The sequence below is a fragment of the Lepisosteus platostomus genome, chromosome 4 (assembly GCF_059453375.1).
Source record: "Lepisosteus platostomus isolate fLepPlt1 chromosome 4, fLepPlt1.hap1, whole genome shotgun sequence".
Classification (NCBI taxonomy): domain Eukaryota; kingdom Metazoa; phylum Chordata; class Actinopteri; order Semionotiformes; family Lepisosteidae; genus Lepisosteus; species Lepisosteus platostomus.
In genome coordinates this window covers 30,003,008-30,026,972 of record NC_142614.1, presented here as the reverse complement: position 1 = coordinate 30,026,972, position 23,965 = coordinate 30,003,008, and the positions used below count along the sequence as shown (strand labels likewise).

The 23,965-nt window shown below is 36.7% G+C and overlaps 1 protein-coding gene across 4 annotated transcripts; it reads right to left on the bottom strand.

The window, feature by feature from the left end:
* Positions 1-3,102: 3,102 nt before the first annotated feature.
* Positions 3,103-23,625, bottom strand: c3ar1 (C3a anaphylatoxin chemotactic receptor). 4 transcript variants are annotated; one of them, XM_088629374.1, is made up of 4 exons: positions 23,231-23,621; positions 21,981-22,028; positions 8,812-8,908; positions 3,103-8,155 (listed from the first exon to the last, which is right to left on the bottom strand). In XM_088629374.1, exon 4 carries the CDS (start codon positions 8,126-8,128, stop codon positions 7,079-7,081), a length of 1,050 nt encoding a protein of 349 aa, XP_088485500.1. In that variant the 5' UTR covers positions 8,129-8,155; positions 8,812-8,908; positions 21,981-22,028; positions 23,231-23,621; the 3' UTR covers positions 3,103-7,078. The 4 variants fall into 4 exon arrangements, with proteins under 4 accessions (XP_088485500.1, XP_088485499.1, XP_088485501.1 ...); XM_088629373.1 differs by lacking the exon at positions 21,981-22,028; XM_088629375.1 differs by lacking the exons at positions 21,981-22,028; positions 23,231-23,621 and adding an exon at positions 11,349-11,368.
* Positions 23,626-23,965: the final 340 nt, after the last annotated feature.

Genomic DNA, 23,965 nt, shown 5'->3' with positions numbered 1-23,965 from the left:
CACCCTACTGCCCTCAGGCAAGAGATATAAGAGCGTACGGACACTTACCACTAGATTCTTCAATAGCTTCTACCCACAAGCAGTGAGACTGGCGAACACATTTATTCATCCCCCTCGGACCACACCTACACCAACACCATCTACCTCTTTATGATTTCTTATCTATTGCACATCTCCAGTCATTGTTTACATGTCTGTATTGTTTACATTCAAACTGTCTACATGTTTACTTGCACATTGTCTATTGTTTGTACATTATCTTAATGCACTGTTTGCACTTTGTTTTGTTTTTTACACTTGTTTTACAATCGAGAGACTTTCTGTAAGTAAGAATTCCATTGTACCAGTACCGGTTACATATGAATAAAGTTCAAGTTCAAGGTTATTTAGTGTTTGAAAACCTAATTTTCCTCAACAAGCAAAACTTGCATCTATCCAGGCTGCCAACTTGGTCTGCTTCTCACATACATTTTTGACCAAAGTGTAGGTTTCAGAGGCTCAAACAGTGGCTCAAGTTAATCACAACTTAAAAATTGTGATATTATAAACACAAAATCTACTCAGTCTCACACTTTTAGAGAACAAATTACAAATATAAAAGTAAAATAAAAAGTAGTATATATCACTGATCTAAGAATAAGAATATGATTAGAAAATACATCACAGAATCTGAAGAATTGCTCAGTCTTCAAGACAGAAAAACATATAATGGGTAGAAATAATCTGTGAGAAATTACTGTAAAATCATTAGTCTTTTAAATGTGTCAGAGGGCATCACTGTGGGAAGAGAATCTTCCAAAGTTCTCAAGCATACTAGGGGAATCCTTGGTTTTCATTACTTCATAATAAAGTTAGGCAGTGTTGTGGCTGGTGCTTTTAAGGGCCATTGTATAAATCAAGAAAGATTGTAAACCTTTTAGTCTATAGGAAAGCAAAGGTCTTTCTTTTCTGTGTGGTATTGTAATCTAGGATGTCCTTGATGTAAATACAACCTAATACCTGGTTTTCTTTCTCCCTGCAATATTTTTTTTTTTTGCCTGGCTGTGTAGTGTAATAAAGAGAATATTAGAGGATGTGAACATCTGTTATTGTCATCTTTATTATTGTAATATGTACAGTAGAGCCCATTGTATTCCAAGAGCATAACCCCCCAATGATAGTATCCACATTGGAAGATATCCAGCTGGTGTATCCACATTATCCTGCAAAAAAAGCAATTGCATTCATGCCTTCTGCAGCCTTAGGGAACCTGATTAATCTTAAATATTTCTTCTGATCTTACAGTTGAGCTCAACAATTTTGCATCTGAGAGCTTTGAGCTTCACTGTGTGGTATATGTTAGTTGTATGTTACATGTTAGTCTGAACCCTATGGAAAATCTGCTGTAACAGCCAGTCAGTAATTCTATTTCTCCATTTGTGATTTGAATGCAGGTTCTGTTATTGTTGCAATTGCAGTAATGTTGGTTATCAGGGTGTAAACCATGAAAGAGGGAGTGTCACATAATGTCTTTTTAACTAGAGATTTGTCTTGTCTTCTATTCTACTTCTTTTAAACATCAACCAATGTGTTATTGACGATAAGGATAAAAATTATACATTTTTATAAGTTTTAATCAACTGAAGATGTTTGTGCATAAGCTCTCTAAAAGACAGGGGATAATATAGATCCAGTGTTGACAGAAAAAAATGTCACAGGAACTATTATCTTTATTTACAAATAATAATGGAGGAAACATACATTAAACTATAGAACAATATGTTAAACACTTTGAATAAAGACAATATGCTGTATAAAGCATGTTCATGATCTCTGTACCAATAAAAAACACTTTCAACAAACATTACCACCACAGCTGTGGCAGTATAATACAATTAAAAATAGTATATTTAGAATTAACTCAATGTTGCAGTTGTCGCTGTTGGTAAAGGATTGATCTGAAGGCCATCCTCATGAAATCCAGGGTTCAGATCTTGAATGTCTTGATTTATTTGGTACTAGTGTCAAAGACCACAAACTCTGTATTTAAAGCACACCATACATGACGTCCATCCATCCACCCATTTTTAACCATTTTATCCAATAGAGGGTTATAGGGGAGCCAGAACATATCCCTGCATGCAATGGTACAGGATACAAACATGCACACACTCCCATCAGGACCAATTTTCCCAGAAGCCAATTAACCTGTCATTATGTCTTTGTAATGTGGGAGGAAACTGGACCACCCAGAGGAAACCCGCGCAAACACGAGGAGAACATACACTCTCGAGCCCACTAGGAATTGAACACAGGGCCCATATACAATGTATATGGTAGTTTTAAACTAATAGGATCATTGCATGTGTCCTATTATTACTATTATTACTATTATTACAGTATTATTTTTACAGTACCTATTATTACTATGTCTGGATTCTCAAAAGTCAAGTCTCAATCTTATGTCCAAGCTCTGAAAGAGTTTTTAGGAAGGAATTACTAGAAAGTTTTTTCCTTGCAAATATTGGGTTCTCAGGTTGTTTGTAAGAAGAATATTGCTAGAATTAGGAACAAAATCTTACGTATTAATCTTGAAGAAGATTAGTTTGGGGGAGTAAGTCCTGAACGGTAAGCTTTGTAATAGAGTAATTATTGATTTGATCAACAGACAGAAAATGGTGTAAGAATTAGCTTCCTCCCCACCCTCACTGGCCTCAGGGTGTGCAAGTAATATAATTACATTGTAATTGTTTGTAGCTCCATTTGTAAACATCTGCATTTTTCAGTGCTGACTCTTCTGCAATAAAATCAGCAGTTGTGCTGAAGTATTATTTTTATTTCCCGTTAGTCAATGTCCTGAAATGTGTCATGCCCACTAAAGCTTTCACAGTTTTAAATTCATGTTGTATAAAGTATACAATTATAAAGATTGCTGTAATAGGAATTGAATTTTTAAATGGCATAATAAAGTGGGAAAACAGTGTTTTATTTTCACTTCCATGTTTTATTAAATGCTGTTTGCTTCATTTTATTATTGCTAGGTGGTTTCCATGTTATGACTGGTACAAACATGCCTTCGTGTGTGGGAAAAGTGTGAATTCAATGGAAAACAAAAAGTTATAATTAATTAAACACACAGTTTAATTTGAAAAAGCTTTTAGGGTCACCAATATCTTTAAAATTACATACATTTCTTATCATTAACAAATATTCATAAATATTTTTTATTGAGTATCAATTAGAACAATGAAATAAAATAACAGCAAGGTTAAAAATGAACACCAATCTCAAGAATCAGGATACAGTGGACTTGAGTTGAGACTTTAAACGTTTCATAAAAGCTAATCTGTAAATATACATACCTCTAAAATCACTAAAAAAATCAAAAGACATGTTTTTGTTTCTTCTGATATGAAAAACAGTAGTCAAATTTATAGAAGTCAAAGATCATAATTCCTATATCATTTTACTTGATTTGCTCTCTGAACAGCACTAATTTGATGAATCAAGGGAAAAAGCATTTCCAGAAATACATTTTAAATACATTTTCAGTCTATCCACTTCCCTATGTACTGTACTTAACTTCAGTCTCTACATCATGCAGTAGTTCTATATCCAATACCAAGCTTGCTCTAATAAAGAGACAATAATAATAAAACTTAGAAAAGCAGTTTTGCCTTACAGAACATAATTTAAAAAAAACACTTCAATACATTTTCAAACAAGTAATAAGGTTTGGCACTTGAAAATTCACAATCAAATTCTAAGATTACGTAGTTGTGCAAAAGAACAAAAAATTGTTGCACCTATCTTTCTATTTCCAAGAGTAAAAGAAGGGCTATGCTTAACAGTTTTCACAAAACAAGGCAGACAATTCCTGTAATTTGTAGTTGTTTGATGAGTGCTGGAACACACCACATTTATTCTGCTGGAAAACCTGACATTTATCTTTGGAATACTAAAGTTTTGGGACCAAGATAATGATGTAAACCAAATCAATGTCTGGCCAGTTCCTACAGTATGTTAGCTATGGAACCACTTCAGTCAATGGTTTGTGCAGGAATACCAGTGCCTGGATGGTTCTTAAGTAATGATTCTTTGTGTAAAAACATTTTAAATCTCTAGTGGCTACACTTTTCTTTTGTCACTTCAGTGTAGTTATGTATTCCATCTTCAGTAAAGGTCAATCCACAGCCCAAAATGAACATTTCTGTTAATATTAAGATAAACTCTTTGCTTCATTAGTTTTGTTGTTTTGAGTATCATTCATTAGAAATTTGATTATCTTATTAACAGTAATGGAGTAAGCCAGCAGTAAAAGCAACAGGTTAAAGTGTTGGTGAGAGCAAACCTGTGTGTATGTGTGGTAAGGGTTCACTTTTTGGCCAAGAAAAATGGTGGACTTAAAGATAACTTGAAAAAAGTTAAATAGCTGATGAACCTACTTTATACTAATGATATGACTGAAGGTTGACCATCATTACATCAAATACAATACATCATTGGTCGTATAGGATGATAAGTATAGAAAATGGCTACACTTCTTAGGAGAGAATATATAAGGCTTATAACACTCTGTGGTGAAACATTATTTATAATTCTTATTGACAGCATATTCTATTTAATACAAAAATTGCACAATACAGAAAAAAACATTAGGAAGAAGAATAAGAGGAAGTCTTGGCCTCCATTAAAACATTCAAAGAATTTGCTAAAAACAATTGTGACAGATTTGCAAAAATAAGCATAGATAAGCTGTTATAAATGGCAACAAAAATAAAAAAACATTAACTATTATGTATATTACAGTTTTTAGAGGTTACCCCTTGTGGTGAGCAACAATTTAAATAGAGAAGTGGAACGGGGGGGAGGAAGCAGTTTTAAAAATAAAAAATAGTCTAGTTTTTAAATCACAATACATCCCAAATATCCACAAATGAATACAATTACACACCATGAAAGTCTATTTAATTTAGTAACCACATGATAGTTTTTAAATGAGAAGCAAATGAAATAGCAATGTAATTACAATTAAACAGAAATAAAAGAGGAATCATGGGAAAGAAGTTAACCAAATGCCATAGTGCAGAAGAGGACCAAATAAACAGTGCTCTGTTTACTTTCCCATACGACTCTGAAGGCCTTCTCCAAAAAGGGGTAACTGGATATATCACATTAGCCAACACTGACAAGTGCTCTGCAAGTGGATGCAAAGAAAACGGCATTTCAGTAATCAAAGATACAACTGCATCATAGCACCTTTCACAAATTAATCACTCATATTGACTACAGCAAATGTTTACCAACCTTGAGGATTTCCCTAGAAGTTAGTTGGCAAATGGGAACTGAAATGCTTATTCATATGCAGTCTTAACAGGTTTCCAGTCCACAAACATGCCCATAACACGGTCCTTTAAATCACTAGTCTCTTGGGTGTAAATGGTTGGGGGTTTAAATAGAATTAAATTTAAAATGACTCATAACTTAAATAAAAGCACATCCTCGCATAAACCTGGGCTTAATTGCCTGTTTATTAAAATGTAAAAAAGTAAAGAAATAAGCATCAGAAACCAGATAATGTTATATATCATGTTATTAATTAATAATCAATAATGTGATATAACATACATATACTGTAGTTATAAAATAATAAATGTATTTTTAAAGTGCCTCTCCATATCCAAGAATGCTCTACACATAAAGAAAAGAAAAAAATACAATAAGAAATAACATAACAAAGTTACATACAGGTTCATGTAGAATATAGATCACTCAGACACCTAGTAAAAATGTTAGTTTTGAGTTTGAATATGAGGGTCAGATACTTTGTCTCTCGCAGAGTACAAGAAAGGCATTCCATAACAATATATAGTAACAGCATAAAAGTATACATACATGAATAAGTACATGACTGTGTGATTTCAGGATTTTAGACCACTGGAAAACTAAACAGAAATACAAAAAGTATTGCTTTAGTGAAAATTATTTCATTAGAAATTATTACAACATTGATGAGAATTTTAAACTTCTTAGATTTATTAAAGTATTCCCTCATCCTTTTTAGAGCAGTTTTAATTTGAAATGAAATGTTCAGTAAAAATAATATAATATAATAATATTGGAAAAAATGTTCAGTTTTTGTACAAATCATTTTTTTAACCTAATCCTAAATTCTAATACCAATGGTTATTTATTGCACACAATCTAAACTACATGTCAAAGTTTCGATTTAGTGACATATGGATGTTTTGTTATTTTCTTTTGATCACAGTTTTCTCTGTGAAGAAGCCTACATATGACAGGATCTGCACTGAAACAGGTGCTTATAGAATTAAACACCATTTTCAGTTTAAAAATAACCTTAAAAGGAAACTGCAAAGCTATTCTTACATTTCAGGGTTATAAAGAATCAGCATTAATGAGTGCATTTCTAACCATGATGAAAGTACAAAAAAATGGTAACGTGTAAAACATCCAATTTACATGACAAAATAAATTAAATTTCCAGGTTTGTGCAATGCTATATTGCCTTCATTGCCTGTGACTCAGAATGAGGCAACAAAACTTCCTTTGATGTGAAAAGGCCCTATTACATCTTACAACGAGCAGGCTTGTGAATACATCTCCTTTAATCCAATAGAAATATTGCTTAGTCATAAAACCATAATTAATACACATCTTAACTTTGGTCTTAAACTATACTACTCAAAATAGAACACAATATAATTAATAAAGTTCATAGATTATTATTAAATTAAAATTGTACTAATTATTTTAAAAGAACAGGAAGTATTGGAAGATAAAGACTTTTTGAATATTTGCCATTTGAGTCTATTCTGTTGTGATTCATAGCACAATCTTTCCCTCAAGATAGTTTCTTAAAGTTTCTTAAAGTTCTGAGCAGAATACTAATCAAAACTGGTGTTTTGTACTTTGGACACATTTTAATGAAAAACAAATTTATTTTCTAATCATGTGCTTCATTTTAAAACATTTTAGAATCTTTTGAACCCTTTTAACTGATCTTAGAACCCGGGTGTTGATTGAGTCCAATTTTCCACTGCTTATAAAATCAAAGCACATCTAACTGTACTGTGTTTTAAAGGTGCAAGTCAGAATTTTCATCTCTCGATGACTTTCCTTTGGACTGTATTGTTGAGCGAGTCAGATCCTCACTGAAAGCACTTTCAAGAACATGTCTTAACGAATGCCTGACCGTCTCCTTGAAATCATGTCCCATGAAAACATACAAGAAAGGATTTAGGCAGCTGTTAATGTAGGCAAGAGCAATGACCAGTGGATCAATAACAGTTGAGAGTTCAATGAGAATTCCAGTGATATGATAAGGTAACCAGCAAATGAAGAAGGCAACTATAACTCCAAGTACAATCTTTAACGTCTTCTTAGACTTAGCAAAGTGGCTGCTTTTCACCTTCAGTGCAATCAATGAATAACACATTATGATGATGAAAAAGGGAATCACAAACCCAAATACAAATCTCGTGATATGAACCATATTTTCAATTTTTATCTTATTATCTGTATTATAATTGTAGTGACATTCAGTTGTGTTAGTATATATGTCATAATGTGTTTCTCTGTATATTAAAGGAGGCAAGCTTAGAAATAGTGCCATCAACCAAACAATCCCACAAAGAGTGTAAGCCAGTGAGATTCGTCTGTTGTTTTGAGACCATACTGGTTTGATGACCAGCACAAACCTATCCAAGCTAATCAGAGTAAGAGTGAACACACTAGCAAACATATTTAAAATAATCACAGAAGGAATAAGTTTGCATAAAACATTTCCATATGGCCAGTGATAGTCGAGGGCAATGTTTACAATAGAAAAGGGTAAAGAAAGGCAACAAAGGAAGTCAGCAATCGCTAAATTCAAAAACCAAATTGTGTTTACTGTCCTCTTCATCTTCATTCCAGCTATCCAGATGACAAACGCATTACCAGGGAGCCCAAGGACACAGGTCAAGGTGTAAAGAATCATTGATACCACTTCTACTGCGTAACTGACATTGTCATTGGGAAATTCATCCGTTACATTGGAATTTCCAAATGTGTCATTGTAAAATTCATATGTGTCATTGACATATTCATTTGTGTAAAGAAAATAGTTTTTTTCCATGTTATCCATCCGTCGTATTCTTCAATAGGTATAGCCCTGATAAGAAAACAATATAAAACAGGTGGACCTCAGTAAAACCTAAACATTTAATGATTCAAAAAACAATTTACTGAAATGAAAATAGTGTTACTTCTCTTTATATATTTCAAACCAATAAAATATTTTTTCTCACCTTCCTAAAATAAGTTGTAATTATCATCATACGTAATCACATTATTCACAGCGACCTTGCACCAGAGACAATGTTTACACATCTCATAAAACAAGCACAGCCGTAGTGTAATTCTGTTTCTTAAATATTCTATGTTGAAAGTGCAAACAGTAAAGTTCAAGTATATTAATATACTATATATAGTAAACAGAAAGCTTTCAGAGTCCCCTCTTTAAGAACATAAGAAAGGTTCAATATATGAAGAAATATATATACCCTTGTTGTTTTTATACTGTTGTTTTTGTTAAAATGTAATTAAAGGAATACTTGTAGGTGTAAATAAATGTGACCCTCTTGTTTTCTGGATTAATTATTAATTATGATTGACAATTATTATTGAGGGTGAAATGGAGGTGCAATGTTTAGAATTGCTGTCTAACAGCTCTGGGGTTCAGTTCTTGGGGGTGCTGTTTGTATGGAGTTTGTACAGTATGCTCTCCCCATGTCCACACATGACTCCTCCCATAGCCCAAAAACATACCGGGTGGTTAATTGGCTTCTGGGAAAATTGTCCCTGGTGTGAGTGTGTTCCAAGGTCTGGCGTCTTGTCCGGGGTGTATCCTGCCTTGAGCCTGTTACTATAGGATAGGAAATCGATTGAAATTGTTATTATTGACACTGGTTTAAATATTTATGACTAATATTATTAAATCCAAAATCTTTTGTTATTTGATGAATATTTTTCATCTGGACTATGAATACATTTTGAAGACACTGTATGTATGTTGATGGGAACAATATTTTGTTAAATATTCATGAACATTTTTAATCTTGTCCATTTTCCTTAAATTGTAATATTTTTGTCATCTTGAGGAAGAAATACTATATATTGTGTTTTACATTTTCAGAAATGATTTCAAGCATTTGTTTTATTGTGGTAGATCACTATCAATTTGTGAACAATTGACATAAAAAATAAGGAACATATCCAGTGATTAAATCAAAGTCAAAATATTTTTGATTATTAGTGTACAGTAAAATTGGCCATAATCACTGACCAAATGATTACAGAGAAGCATATTTTTAAGGCATTCTCTAAATAATAAGTTATTCATTCTCAATGAAACATATATTAAATATTGTTTCTGTGGTCTTAATGTGATCATATATGGTGTGTTTCTGGACTGCTCACTGACAATCATTTACCCACAACTTCGATAACTAGGTATACCAAGGTAAACTTTGCAATTGTTTTTGATCAGGAGACACCCTATATTTCAGCAAACATCCCCTCTGCTTTGAGGCTCGAGGTGTTTTACTCTTCCAGGTGTCACACTGTTTCTAATACTTCCTAGTCACCTATCTCTCTCATCCTAGCGTTAATCCCGCATCAGCAGGGTCCGCTTGTCGGCACGCCCATCTCCATTTGGTGGTTTGAACCAAATCTTTGAGCTGACGTTACCAGCGTGTCGCTCTGCCTGCCGTCGGAGGTGGGGAGGAGAACAAAGTAATGTAGCCAATTTTAATGACCACAGAGAGTCAGGACTTCTGTTTTACGTCTCATCCGAAAGACGGCGCTTGTTTACAGTATAGTGTCCCCGTCATTATACTGGGGCATTAGGACCCACATGGACCGCAGGTTGAGCGCACCCCTGCTGGCCTCACTAGTAACACCTCTTCCAACAGCAACTTCAGTTTTTCCCAGGAGGTCTCCCATCTACGTACTGACCAGGCTCACACCTGCTTAGCTTCAGTGGGTTGCCAATTGTAAGTTGGAGGGTGACATGGCTGCTGGCACTTCCTAGTCACCTATAGCTGTAACAATATTATTTTCCATATTACTTTTTTAAGGCACTAAAGGAAACTGAAGAGAAAAGTTTTCATACACAGTACATGGGTCTGAGTAGCGTGACGCTAGCAACATTAAGGGACGCTAGCTTGGCAGCACCTTTCAAAATAAAAGCCCTGTAAAACCTGCCTCAGAAAAAAAAATCCTGGACAAGGTAACGTCACATTTATAGCACAACAACAATTTGTGCATCCTCAAAACTAGGTGGAATGTGATAAAGAGACCCACAGGTAAAAGGAAATTGCCGTTCTTCATTCATTTTTTGCTTTCTTGCAATATTTTTGTTGTTATTATATCACTTCCTCTTTGCAAATTGACACAGTGCCCTGCATTGCTAGACATTAAAAAGTCTCATTCCTGACAAAACAAAAATATGTGCCTCTCCAAAAGTAACTCAAATATATTCTACATGCCCTCAACTAATAGAACATATGTTCCGGTATTCGGTTTGTGAAATCAGAATTTCCTGGCAATCTTTGCAACTGAATGTTCCAATATTTTGGATGATAAATGTTTCACGAGAAATTCTTTAATATTAGTTTCTGTGTCAATTTTACCTGAATTATAGAAATCTGAATAGCTTTAGATCCCAAAAGGGTCTTGAACGTCCTGTGTATTGCTGCAGGTAATGCTGTCTGTTTATTTGTCACTGATTGCAAGCTTTTCAAAGACTCTTTCGGTGCTGCTGTACTATGCAGTAGAGTCGATATGTAACTGTTCAGTGCTCCAGGTTTTTTTGTGTTTCATGAGTATTGGTATTCTCAACTGTGAGTACATGGTTTCACCAACATATGTCTCTGTCTGATGCCTCCTTTATTTCTAGGGAAAAACACAACATTTGCTTTGGCTATGTTATGTCTGGGCTGAGTTGTGATGTTTTGGTCATTTGCTTTAATTTTAAATTTCTGTCCAATGTCCAATGCTCGAACGTACTGCCCAATAATGTCCACCTCTGCTTGTAGACTTTCCTTCAATGCACATAGTTGATTTGATGGTATATTGCACTTTAGCAACACCTTCCAATTCCAATTGGAGTTTGCTGCCGCTGGAAATCTGAGTGTGCATCACACCTTGGAATGTGCTCTGGGAATCTGAATCACAATAGTTTCTGGACAAGAACTAAATTGTTGCTTTCGGATCACTGTTTGCATACACTGAGCAATTCTGTGAGACTGTGTTCTTTATCAAAGACTTGTGTATGAGGGTCGATAAACTCATTGGAAACTCACCTATTTGTGCAACCAGACTTCATGTTTCAGTATGCAAGAAACTACAATCCTGGCAAAAGAAAGTCTACATAGGAAGAAATAAAGTTATTGTTTACTTGACTGCAAATAAGCCAAGACATAAGTGGAATTATTAAATCAGTTGGGTCATTCTCTTGAAATCTAGTGAGAGTATTGCTTTGCATATCTCATCTAACACAGGCTATATCGGGGACATTGAAAAGTAGCTGCCAGGATTATTGATGGCAGTTTTAACCATTAGTATGTCCATCCATATTGGGATTGACAACAAGAAATTTTAAAAACTGTTAGCTGAGGGTCTGTAGAATAGGTTTGAGGTATTTTTGGAGAGACACAAATTTTTGTTTGGTCAGGACGGGAGTGAGACCATTCCCTGTCCACCACTGCACAGTCCGTCTGGAACAGGAAGTGGTTATAAACCCCTGCAACACTGGTAAAGACTTATCTGGCAAAACCATGCTTAAGTATTATTAGCTGAAGAATAGATCTGAGCTACTTTTGGAGAGGCAGAAATGTTTGTTTTATCAGAAATGAGACTTTTTCCTGTCTAGCAGTGCACAGCACTGTGTCAATTTGCAAAGAGAAAGTGATATAAAACACCAAAAAGAAAAAAATGAATGAACAACGGCAATTTTCTCTTAGCCGTGGGTCTCTTTATCCCATTCCACCTAGTTTTGAGGATGTACTAATTGTTGTGCTATAAATGTGGCGTTACCTTGTCCAGGATTTTTATTTTTCTGAGGCAGGTTTTACAGGGCTTTTATTTTGAAAGGTACACCTAAGTTAGCGTCTCTTAATGTCACTAGCTTCACGCTGCTATGGGTCTTCAAACTTTTGGGAAACTCGCAGATGTTACAAGTAGGAAATACAGTGAAGCGGATCGTATGCGGAGTTAAGGAGAGCATTATTAAAGGAAGAGATAGTTTCACCAGGTAAAGGTGCCAAAATCCAAGAATCATAGTCTTATAGAAACACCAAGTCCAGAAACCAATAAGTCCACAAACCAGAAAAATCACACTGAGAAACAGGAGGTTGAGCTCAAAGCCAGGTAAACCCAAATACTGTGTGGAGATGTACAGTACAGTAAGCATAAGCAGGTCTTAAATATAGAAAAGCTGGAGGTGTGGTGGTGAACAGGGTTGGTGAGTGGTTAGGTGATTGGACGAGAAGAACGCCTTCTTAAAGGGGTGGTGGTCAGATTACCGGAGACCGTTACATTACTCTCCCCTTGAGGGGTAGCACTTGATGTCCTTGAGGGATGGTTGGGGAAATCACGGTGAAAGTCCTGGATGAACGACTGGTACAGAATATCCCTTTCAGGTACCCAGGAGCTTTCCTCTGGTCCGTATCCTTCCCAGTACACAAGATATTGAAGTGTACCATGGAGCCACCAGGAATCCAGAATCTTATAAACTGTATAAGCAGGGAGACCGTCTATGAGTCGGGGTGGAGGTGGTTGGGGTTGGGGTTGAGACAGAGGGGATCTGTGGAAAGGTTTGAGTAGGGAAATGTGAAAGGTGGGTGAACCCTAAGAGCAGGTGGTAGAGCCAGGCAGTAAGTTACTGAGGTAACTTGGAAAAGGATATGGAACGGATCCAACAGCCGAGCCACCAACAAGGTTATGACTACTTACCTTTTTTGTTTTTCTTGTTCAGTTTGGCACTAAATTATGGTAATAGATTGCATATTAGCAAAGCATAACGCCGTGGTATGAATAGAAATAACCTGATAGAAATTCATCGAGGGTCATGGTATATGTTTTGAAAATTTAACATACATTAACTTAAACTCATCTATTTATGAGGCTAACATCAATAGCGTAAAAATAAAGTTTGCACTATTAAATATCAGATCACTCTCTCCAAAGGAAGTGCTTGTAAGTGAGCTCATGACTGAACTTGGTCTTAGTGTTTTAAGCCTAACAGAAACCTGGCTCAAAACAGATTAATATATTGCACTAAATGAATCTACTCCGCCTGGCTACTGTAATAATCAAACCCCCCAGTATTGACCGCCATGGGGGTGGCGTTGCTACAATTTATGACTGAAGCTTGAGAAGGTCTCAGAAGCCTGGTTATAAGTTTAACTCTTTTGAATTACTTGTTCATAATGTTACAGACTTAGGTGCTGATAAAAAATCATTCCATTCGTTCACTCTCATTACTGTGTATAGGCCCCCAGGACCTTATACCGAGTTCTTAAAAGAGTTTTCAGATTTTTTGTCGAATATATCTGTGGCTATTGATAGGGCTGTGATTCTTAGAAACATTAACATCCACATGGAATTAAAAGGCACATCTTTGAGGATGGAATTTACATCTATTCTTGATTCTGTTGGTGTTGGTCAGAATGTGGTAGGTTCCACACATAGTGGTAATCATACTTTAGATTTGATTCTAAGTTATGGTATCTGTGTTGAAAATGTAACTATTCTCCTTCAAAACCTTTTGTATCAGATCACTTTCCTGCAATGAATTACAGCTGAGCCAATCTGTTGTTCGGTTTCCAGGTTATCGTTTAGGTCGTGTCTTTACTTCTGCTACTGCTACAGACTTTATGAACAAGCGCCCGGCCTCACTTACATGTATTAACCGGCATGCTGATGCAGTTACACTTGGTCAGATTACTAAAAGCTTATAAACTACTCCACGAGATATGCTTGACATAGTCACACCACTACAGAAGAAAAGAATTTGTGAAAAAAAGCTTGCATCGTGGTACACTAATCATACTCGTGCACTCAAACAAGCCTCTTGTAAACTGTAATGCAAGTGGCACTCTACTAATTTGGAGGTATTTCGAATAGCCTTGAAAGATAGCCTTTTAAATTACAAGCAAGCTCTCACTACTATGCTAGGTCATCATATTTTTACAGCCAGAAAACAATAGAAATAATCCCAGATTCCTATTTAATACAGTTTCTAAACTAAGTAGAATTAGAATATCTTGCTCCAATTGAATTGAGTGCATTAGTGACATCTTCTAAATTAACTATTTGCTTGCTTTATCCCTTCCCCCGCAAACTTTATTAAAGAACTTCTACCCACTATTGGTAAATAATTTTTAAATATAAATTCATCTCTAAACCTTGGATATGTACCAAAATCTCTAAATATGACTGTCATTAAAACTCTTATCAAGAAACCAAATCTTGACCCTAGTGCCCTGTCAAATTATAGACCTATTTCTAATCTTCCTTTTATCTCTAAAGTCCTGGAGAAAGCTGTAGCAAAATAGTTGTGTACATTTTGCGAATAAATAATGTCTTTGAAGTTTTTCAATGAGGCTTTAGACTACGCCATAGTACAGAGACTGCTTTAGTCAAAGTACTGAATGACCTAGATCTCTCCACTGACCGTGGCTGCATTTCTATGCTTCTGTTATTAGATCTAAGTGCAGCATTTGATACCATAGATCTGTGGTTCTCAAACTATGGTATGCGGAGCGCCCCTCCATGGTATGCCAGATGACCCCGGAAATTGGTTGTGTGCACTGAAATATTGGGACGGGTTTTCATATTTTCTATTTTAATAAAATTAGTTTATGTGTCAAATACGCTGCCTACATACTACGATACAGCATGCGCTAGTATCTTGAGTGGACACAAGAGCTACTACAGTATGAAATTCTATACCATTGGGTAGAAATACGTGCTACGAACGTAAGTGACCAATTGTATTTAAAAAATAAAAACTTATTTTAACTTCTACGATGGACTCCTGAAACAGAAATGGGGAAAAATGCAAGCTTGTGGATTTCTTAAGCGGGAGAGCCCCACACTATTTGTGAAGAACTTTGTTTACCATTGGCAAAAGAGCTGACACGTATTATGTGTGGAGAAAAAGCTGCTAAACAGCTCGACCTGCTGCCGCTTTCAAATGACACAGTCACTCATAGAATTTATTATTATGACAGATGATGTCAAAAGTACGCTGATAGAGTGCGTTAAGATGAACAGATGCTTTTCACTGCAGTTAGATGAGTCTATAGATGTAGTTGATTTGGCCAATTTGATTGTTTACGTTAGATGAGGGCAGTTTGAGGGCATGTCCCATGAGGACTTTCTGTTCTGTAATCCGCTTCCAACAAGAACTACAGGAGAGCACATATTTCAGCTTCTAAATTAATTTCTCAAAGAGAATGACATAGACTGTATAGAATGCGTCAGAGTTTGTACAAACGGTGCTAGAGCAATGACAAACCGACACAGTGGTGTAGTTGCATGAATTAGAGGTTGCTCCAGATATGAAGTGGACGCACTGCAGCATCCACCGAGAGGCCTTGGCAGTCAAGAAAATGCCTGAGTATTTTAGATCTGTTAGACTTTGTTGTGAATTGTACCAAGGCTCATCCAATGAATTCACATCTGCTTTGTTTGACTTAACAGCCTCACCCCTCTCACTGAAATAGTAAGTCCTTTTTTATTGTTTATTTTTAATTGTTGTTATTCCTGTTGTCATTCTGTAAAGCACATTGAGAAGCCACCTTTAAAGGCCCTATATCAAATAAAGTTTACTATTATTATTATATTTATTGTATGTGTTTGTGAGTGTGTGTGCGTACGTGCTCATGTTGGTCTTTGAGACGATGACTTGTAGGTGGTACTTGGATGCTGGTTTGATCAGGGGTGGTACTTGGTCCAAAAAGTTTGAGAACCACTGCCATAGATCATAATATTCTATTAAACAGACTTGAAAACCTTGTTGGCTTAAGTGGACAGGCACTCTCCTGGTTCAGATCCTACCTAAGTGATCGCTATCAATTTGTACAGGTAAATAATGAATACTCTGAGCCTACTAAGGTAAAATACGGAGTCCCTCAAGGTTCAGTGCTTGGTCCTTTGCTATTTTCCTTGTATGTTACCTCTTGGTCATATAATTCGTAAGCATAACATTCACTTCTACTGTTATGCAGATGATACTCAGCTGTTCATATCAGTCAAACCAGATGAAGTAACTCAGTTTTCCAAGATATAAAATTGTCTGAAAGACATTAGAAGCTGGATGGTTTGCAACTTCCTTCTGCTTAATTCTGCCAAAACAGAATTACTGGTGCTTGGTCCTTAGGCTGCTAAAACTAGGCTAGCTAAATGCACCGTGACTTGACGGCTTTCTGTTGCTCTACGCTAAAAACATATTTGTTTAGTCAAGCTTTCAGATAAATACTTAGGAATAGCAAGACATACAAACTACCAATTTCGGTTTTCATCGTCATTCTCTAAATACTTTGTTATCTCTTTTCTGTCCATCCATTCTGAGGTGGACTGTTTAGATCCAGAATCCAGCTCCTTTTATCGGTCGTAAAATCAACAGCCAGTCCTCTACAAAGCCCTTTCCAGAGAAATCTCAACTGAAGGAAACCAATTGAACATTCCAGACACTATCGGACATTACCATACATGATTGTACTTTTCCTACCATGTAACAGAATACAGACGGCTCTCATTTGTGTTGATTCTAAATTAACCCGGATAGGCTCCCCCTTTCGAACCTTGGTTCCTCTCAAGGTTTCTTCCTACTTTAGTATAGGGAGCTTTTCCTTGCCACTGTCACATTATGCTTGCTCACTGGTGGTCCAGACCCATGAATCTGTAAAGCTGCTTTGTGACAATGTCCATTGTAAAAAGAGCTATACAAATAAAATTGAATTGAAATTGAAATTGAATTGAATTGAATTGTAGCAGGGACCCAATTTGTGGTAAGCTTGTCTCAAAGGTAAGTTTCGGGTGGGTAACCAAACAAATTGCCCTAGATGGAAGCAGGGTACTGTTTGACAATGTTTGTGTGCGGAGATCTCTTCTATCTGTCGGCAGTACGTAGGAGTGCATTCTTAGCTTTTTTCCAAAGTTCTTGGAGATTGGTGATATACTCCTGAACCAAGGGTACCTGGGAATCCGGGACTGAGTCAGAGATGAGGGGCGGTTGATATCCTAGGGCACATTGAAAAGGAGACATACCGGTAGCTGAAGTAGAAAGTGAATTGTGGACATATTCAGCCCAAGGAAGAAGTAGAGACATAAGAGACATAAGCGCGCAAGAAGGTTTGAAGACCTTGTTTAATGCACTCTGACCATTAGCTTGAGGGAGATAACCTGATGTGAGAGAGACTTGCAGAAAGCTTTCCAAAATCTAGATATAAATTGAGGTCCGCGGTCCGAGACTACATCCTTGGGGATGCCATGTAGTTGGTAGAGAAGGGAGAGGAATGAAGTCAGCTGATTTAGAGAACCTGTCCACAATAACCAATATTGTTGGTTAAAGGGTAGAGAGGGTAGAGAAAGGGTGTTGAAGAAGTGGAGCTGTTATGGACAGGTGTTTTAGGCGTCGGAAAACTGTTTCAGCTTGAGGGTTCCATTTGCCTTGATCAGGGCCTTTGCGTGTGAGAGCTGTTATGAGTGCTACCACGGTACTGAAGTTATGGATAAATCTGTAAAAATTTGCAAAACTGAGGAAATGTTGGATTTGTTTAAGATTTTTCAGTGTAGGCCAGTGTACTGTAGGCAAGTGGATCCTATGCGGAGTTAAGGAGAGCATAATCAAAAGATTTACCTGGTTTTACCGGAGCCAAAGCTGAAATACAAAAATCTTAGTCATACAGAAACGCCAAGTCCAGAAACCAATAACTCCACAAACCAGGAAAATCAAACAGAGAAACAGGAGGTTGAGCTGAGTAAACCCAAATACTGAGCAGAGATGTAAGTGCACACCGTTCTTAAGTATAGAAAAGCTGGAGGTGTGGTGGTGAACAGGGATGGTGAGTGGTTAGGTGACTGGACAAGAAGAACGCCTTCTTGAAGAGGTCAGTGGTCAAAATGTTGTTCATTTTTCTTCACTCTATTCCTGATTCACTGATATATTTGCACTACTCTCTCCTATTTTATAATATACTACAAAAAGTAAAGAGATTGTTGTATAAGTATGATGAAATTTAGAGTGGCCTCCTTTTAAAAGGGACATTGAAAATATTGATTGATTTCATTGATTGAACAGAAACACCATTTTAGCAATTAGGGCAAGGCATTAGATGCATTTTATCCAGATTTATACATGTCTTTTTGATCTATTATTGTTCTTTCCCTGGACATGTTGAAACAGATATGCAACTAAAAATAATTAAAACAAAAAAATAAAAATAATGGATATTGTTACAGCTTTAGGTGACTGAGAAGTGTCTCTTATATTTTAGATTAAGTTTGTGACACTTGGCAGAATAAACACTTCAAAGCAGAGAGAAAGTTTGCTGAGGTCTGGGGGGTCCCTTGAGCAGAAACACTTGAAAAGTGTACCTACGTATACCTAGGTAAGTTGTAGATTAATGATTGTCAAGGAGCAGGACAGACACACACAATTTAAGATCACATGAGAGGAGAGAGAAGAAACAAGGAGCAGGCAACAAGGAGAAGAGAAAGGAGTCCAGTGGAGCCTGGGACAGGCGAGATCCCCTACTTCTTGATCATCCAAATCAAACCTGACTGGAGCTTAGTATTTTGAACCTTGTTAGAGAGAGCGTGCTATTCTGTGTTTTTAGGGAACTTGGGTTTCCTGGGTAATAGATATATTAGTTAGAAAAGTCTTTCCTACTTAGGGTGCATTTTTATGGATAGGGAAATAAGCTTCCATTTATTTTGTGGCATCTGGGGTACAGAGAGAGAGAAAGAATAAATATACGAATAAAGACCTTACTCAACGAATGAGAATACCTCTCCTGGCTCTTCTTCAATAAAATTCCACAATAATCTTTGGTGACAAGGATGGGATCACAAACCTGAACGTGGACGGCTGCTGAGACTCCATCCGGGCCCGGACAATTTTAGTGAATTGGACGAACCTCAGGGGATAATCTGTTTATCCTTACAGAGATGCGTCTGGAGAATTGGCAGCTGTCTGACGTCAGTAAGTGATCCTTAAAAGAACTTATAGTATGAAAAGCGAGCCACAAGGGTGTTCTCTTCGATAAGTCAGAGACTTATAACAGGTCTGGGACCCGGCAAGTCTGGGACTCCTGAAACAAACATATCTTAACACAGACGTGTGGTTTTTGCTCTACGGAGTAGTAAATGTGATAGTGTTCTAGAAACAGTAAGGCATTGCCGACAATGGGTAATGAGAGCACTAAAGGCAAAGCTGGGCTGAGTGGCCCAGCCAAGTACGTGTACGATAACTGGAGAGAAGCAGGAGTAGGTGGGTTAGAGTCCCACTAGGCCCGGGTTAGAGTCCCAGCAGAAGAAATTATTTTTATGTTCATGAACTGTGAAGCTAGGGTAATAGGTGTAAGGGAACTTGCACATGATTTATATATGATAATTAGGGTCCCATAACTATGAGGGATCTTTGTAAGTGGTCAGAATGGACAGGGGAAAGTTAGAAGAGAAGGAGAAGAAAGGAAAGAAAGCGAATTGGAAAACTTATGTCATGGAAAGAGGAATCACAGAAATGATGGGAAGCTTCAAAAAAGGCTAGTCTTGAAATTAAAGAACAGCAAGCTGCAACTAAAATCATGGCCATGCGTACTAAAAAGAAAAAGTCTCCACTGAAATTAGAAAGCGGTCCGGAGCCTTTTTACTCTGAGAGGTGTCTGACTGGGTGTCAGAAAAAGAAATTAGATTAATGCAAAGTGAAACTTTAATAGAAATATGGATAGATGGAATTTAGTCTGAACAGGAATGTAGAAAAGTGTATGAACATTGGAATAAAAATAAACAGATAAGGGTTTTATTTTAGATTAATATTTGAGAATTCAACAGAATATCACAGAGAAAACGGAATGGGATCAGACGCAAAGCCGGGTCTGAAGCAGTAGCCACTTATTTGGTATCTCAATGTGATGCTTATCAAGGAACTCAACTACAGTTCAGGTGCGGGTGCAACAGCTCAAAAGGCCTGCTCCTGAGGAACCTTTCATGCACAGGCAAATTGACAATTGTAAAGGGAAAACCTGGGCTCTTATGTTTTCCCAGTGGGTTGCTGCCACTGCCTCTGTGTCTACCAAACACTTGATGACAGAGATAAGCTCTCGGTGGGCACTGCCCTACCTCTTGTATTATGATCAAGGGACACACTTCACAGAGAAGGTGTGTCAGGCTGTGGCTGCGTTGTTCTGGGTGAGATGGGACCTTCATTGCACCATCACCCTCACTCTACTGGAACAGTGGAACGAAGGAACAGAATTCTGAAAGATCGACTAAACATCAGACTGAAGGAACGCCAGGGGTAGATGAAACTGCAAATAATAGCACCCTAAACTGTTCCCTGACTTGGGAACCACCACTGGCCAGATCAGGAGGCCCTGAAGCAGATGACACCAGTCCCGTGCCACCGGGAACATCACAGGCCCGGAGTAGAGGCCCAGAAGAAGATGATGGCGGGACACAAATTAAGTACAGACTGAAAAGATCACCCAAAATGAGAAATGATGAGCACACCCATGATAAGGGAGTGAATGGCAATACATACATTTTAGCTCTGTCACATTTGTATACGAGCAGAGAGAATCAGAGTTCGTGTTGGGTTCGCACAGCGGGGCCCCGAACCTGCTGTAGGGGGGTTACCCTTGGGAGTGATTCTCCTAGATGCAAATGATTATTGTGGTTTGTTTGTTCATACTAAGACGTTTTGCAGAAACGGAACAAAGATAAATTTTACAACTTCAGCTAGAATTGTTCTGCAAAATGGCACAGCTGAGGCAGGGGGACAATGTGTAGATTTTTCTAAGAGTTATTACCCAGTTGTTGACCTATCTTGTAAAAAAACCTTAAGATTATGCTGGGCTCCAGCCCACAGGGATTTACCTGTGTTGTAAGAAATAATGCGTGAATAAGGAGAGAGGCATCAAAGATACACCCGCTTTCTTTTCATGGTTAAAATCATTATTTGGGTCATGGGGACTGTTTTTCTTGAAACTGTGTTTTTGCTGTTGTGAAAACTATTTCATCATCCTTGTCACTGCTTGAAATCATTATCACATTTCTCTTTTCTGCTCAGGCCTTTTCTCCATACATTAAACTATTTTTTATACATAAATAAGTCTTAAAACATTTAATCTTTGTGTAGCTTTAGAATTATTGTTTCATGCTCTCTTGTCTGTCAGCTTGTCTCTCTGTGAGTGTCTGCCTGGATGTCACATACTGTAGCACCAGAGGGTCTCTGCTCCCTCACTGTTCCTTTGAGTGCACAGCTCTAAGAAGCTCCACACCTTGTTTCTTTAAGATAATACGGTATATCTTTTTAACCACTTCTGTACATCTCACTTAAAACTGCTTTTAACCCAAACATCCACACCTTAGATTTTCATTTGTATGTATTGGCTTTCTGTGTAAAAAAAAATTGGTCTTTCTAGTTTATTTTTTCTCTTTGCCTCAGTGCATGTGTCTGTCTGTCTGTACTGTACAGTATATGCCCCTCCCCAACTAAACCTGTGTGTAACTGGTTTAGTGTTTACCAGCACAATAGCTTAAAGTCATATTTGAAGTTCAAGAGCCCAGGACATCATTCAGCTCTTACTCTCAAGAGCCCCATACATCTTATCCATCTGGTTCCTTTGCAGCTTTTGCATGCTGACACAGCTACCTACTGTACTTGAACTACTTATATTGAAAATGTCATTTGAGTTTATCACCTTGAGAATCTGTACAAAGGGAATTCAGAGTCTCTAGTTGTTCTGGGACTACAATGAAAGAAAAGGGTTACTTAACATAGTACTGTATGTTTCATAAGGATAGGAGTCTTTTAACCAGTTTTTAACTTTCTGAATAACATCTGATGTACTGTAACAAACTAATAGGTCAATAATTACTGACTTCCTCAGTGTAAACAATATTACAAGTGGATATTTATAGGGCCTAGGGAAGATTCTAAAATTTATAGTTACATTGGTTTCCTAAAATTTAGAAACTCAGAACAAACTCAGGCCTTGATTTCTGTTGGGATACCAAAGAGTTCAGAATACCTTTTTTAATCAGCTTTTTACTGCAATTTCTGAGCAGAGTATAATTCTGGTTTACACTCTAATAAAAAAAGAGTGAGGATGATAGATCAGATCCACTAATATTAATATGCAATCAGATGTTCCATCTGTCTATTTTCTAAACCATTATATCCAACATCAAAGTCGGAGCCTATCTCGGCAAGCAACAGGCGGCAGGCTGGACACACCGTGCACGGGGCAAACACAAGCACACTCACACCAGTGTCAATTTTCACACAAGCTAGCCTGTTTTAAGACTGACTACCAAAAGAATAAAACATGATCATTACTAGTATGTCTTTAAACTGTGTATGGAAACAAGTGGACACAGGGGAAACCCACATGAAAATGAGAAGAACGTACAAACTCCATGCAAGTAGCACTCCAGGAGTTGAACCCAGGACCCCAGAGCTGCGAGGCAGCAATGTTAAGCATTGTGTCACAATGCCATTAATTTAATCATTATTAAACAACATATTCTAAATATCTGGACTGTGAAATGAAAAAGATCTAATTTTAAATGTTAAATATGTCAGTATGAATTGTTCTTTATAACCAATTGTAATTCAAAAGACACTGTTTTGAGTTTAAAATATTGCAAACATTAAAGCAAAACAAAAACACATTTCACTGCTTATTTATGTCTGAATAAATACACAGAATATGTATCACCAGTGTTTGTATCCTTTTGTATTTCTACAGTATGTGCTACTTCTGGTTGAAACAGTAGAAAACAAAATTTAATTTGCAGATAGTGCATTCAGGCACAAACATTAGGTTTTTGAATATAAAGCCTGTTTTAAAATACCTCAAATAACCTCAGGTGGTAAATTTCATAGAATTTAATAGCCATTGATATTTTTTAAGTTTTGAAAATTTCATAAAAACCTCAAATGTCTTACCATGTGTTGCTTTCGTCTTGGTTTGTTGTAAGGACAGCGAGGAGTACTGGGCTAAACTGAAAAAGGAACTACCCACAGGAAATTATTTCACGAGGTTTGATGTTATTTTTGATTAGGCCACAAGAAAAAAACTAAATGAGGCTTAGTAACCTTACTGACTAAAACTAAAACTGGGCACCACTAAGTTTTTGCAAAGATTACCTGCACTCTCAATAGTTAAACTGATTATTTGAAAGCAGCTCAATTTTCCAACTTCGAAGAGGAAGTAAATGCCTATCTCAGTCATGATAAAGGAGAAAGACATCAAAACCTTGTTAGCTTTTTCTAAACATTCTATAGGAAGTAGTGATGAACATTTTACGGTGTTCAAAGAATATATATCCTATTCTCCACAAGCAAGATATCTGATCAAATTAATACAGAAACATAAATCAACATTTACTAAACAAAATCAAATAAGACAACATTTATTAGTATTTACTAAAAAAAGAACAATGTAGACATAAACCATTGACCTTATTAAGAATGTCACCTTAATTTTGTGTGTAATATGCTATAGTGGGGTCATTAGAATTAACAGCCATTTATGAGCTATAACTGACTAGCAACTTGCTCAATGATTCTCTATTTATTTACAAATAAAGACACCTTTCTATAAGACATGAATGTTCAATCAACATTTTTCAAAGACAGTAGTGACTATTACACAACCTGTGCTTCTGGTTGCAACAGACA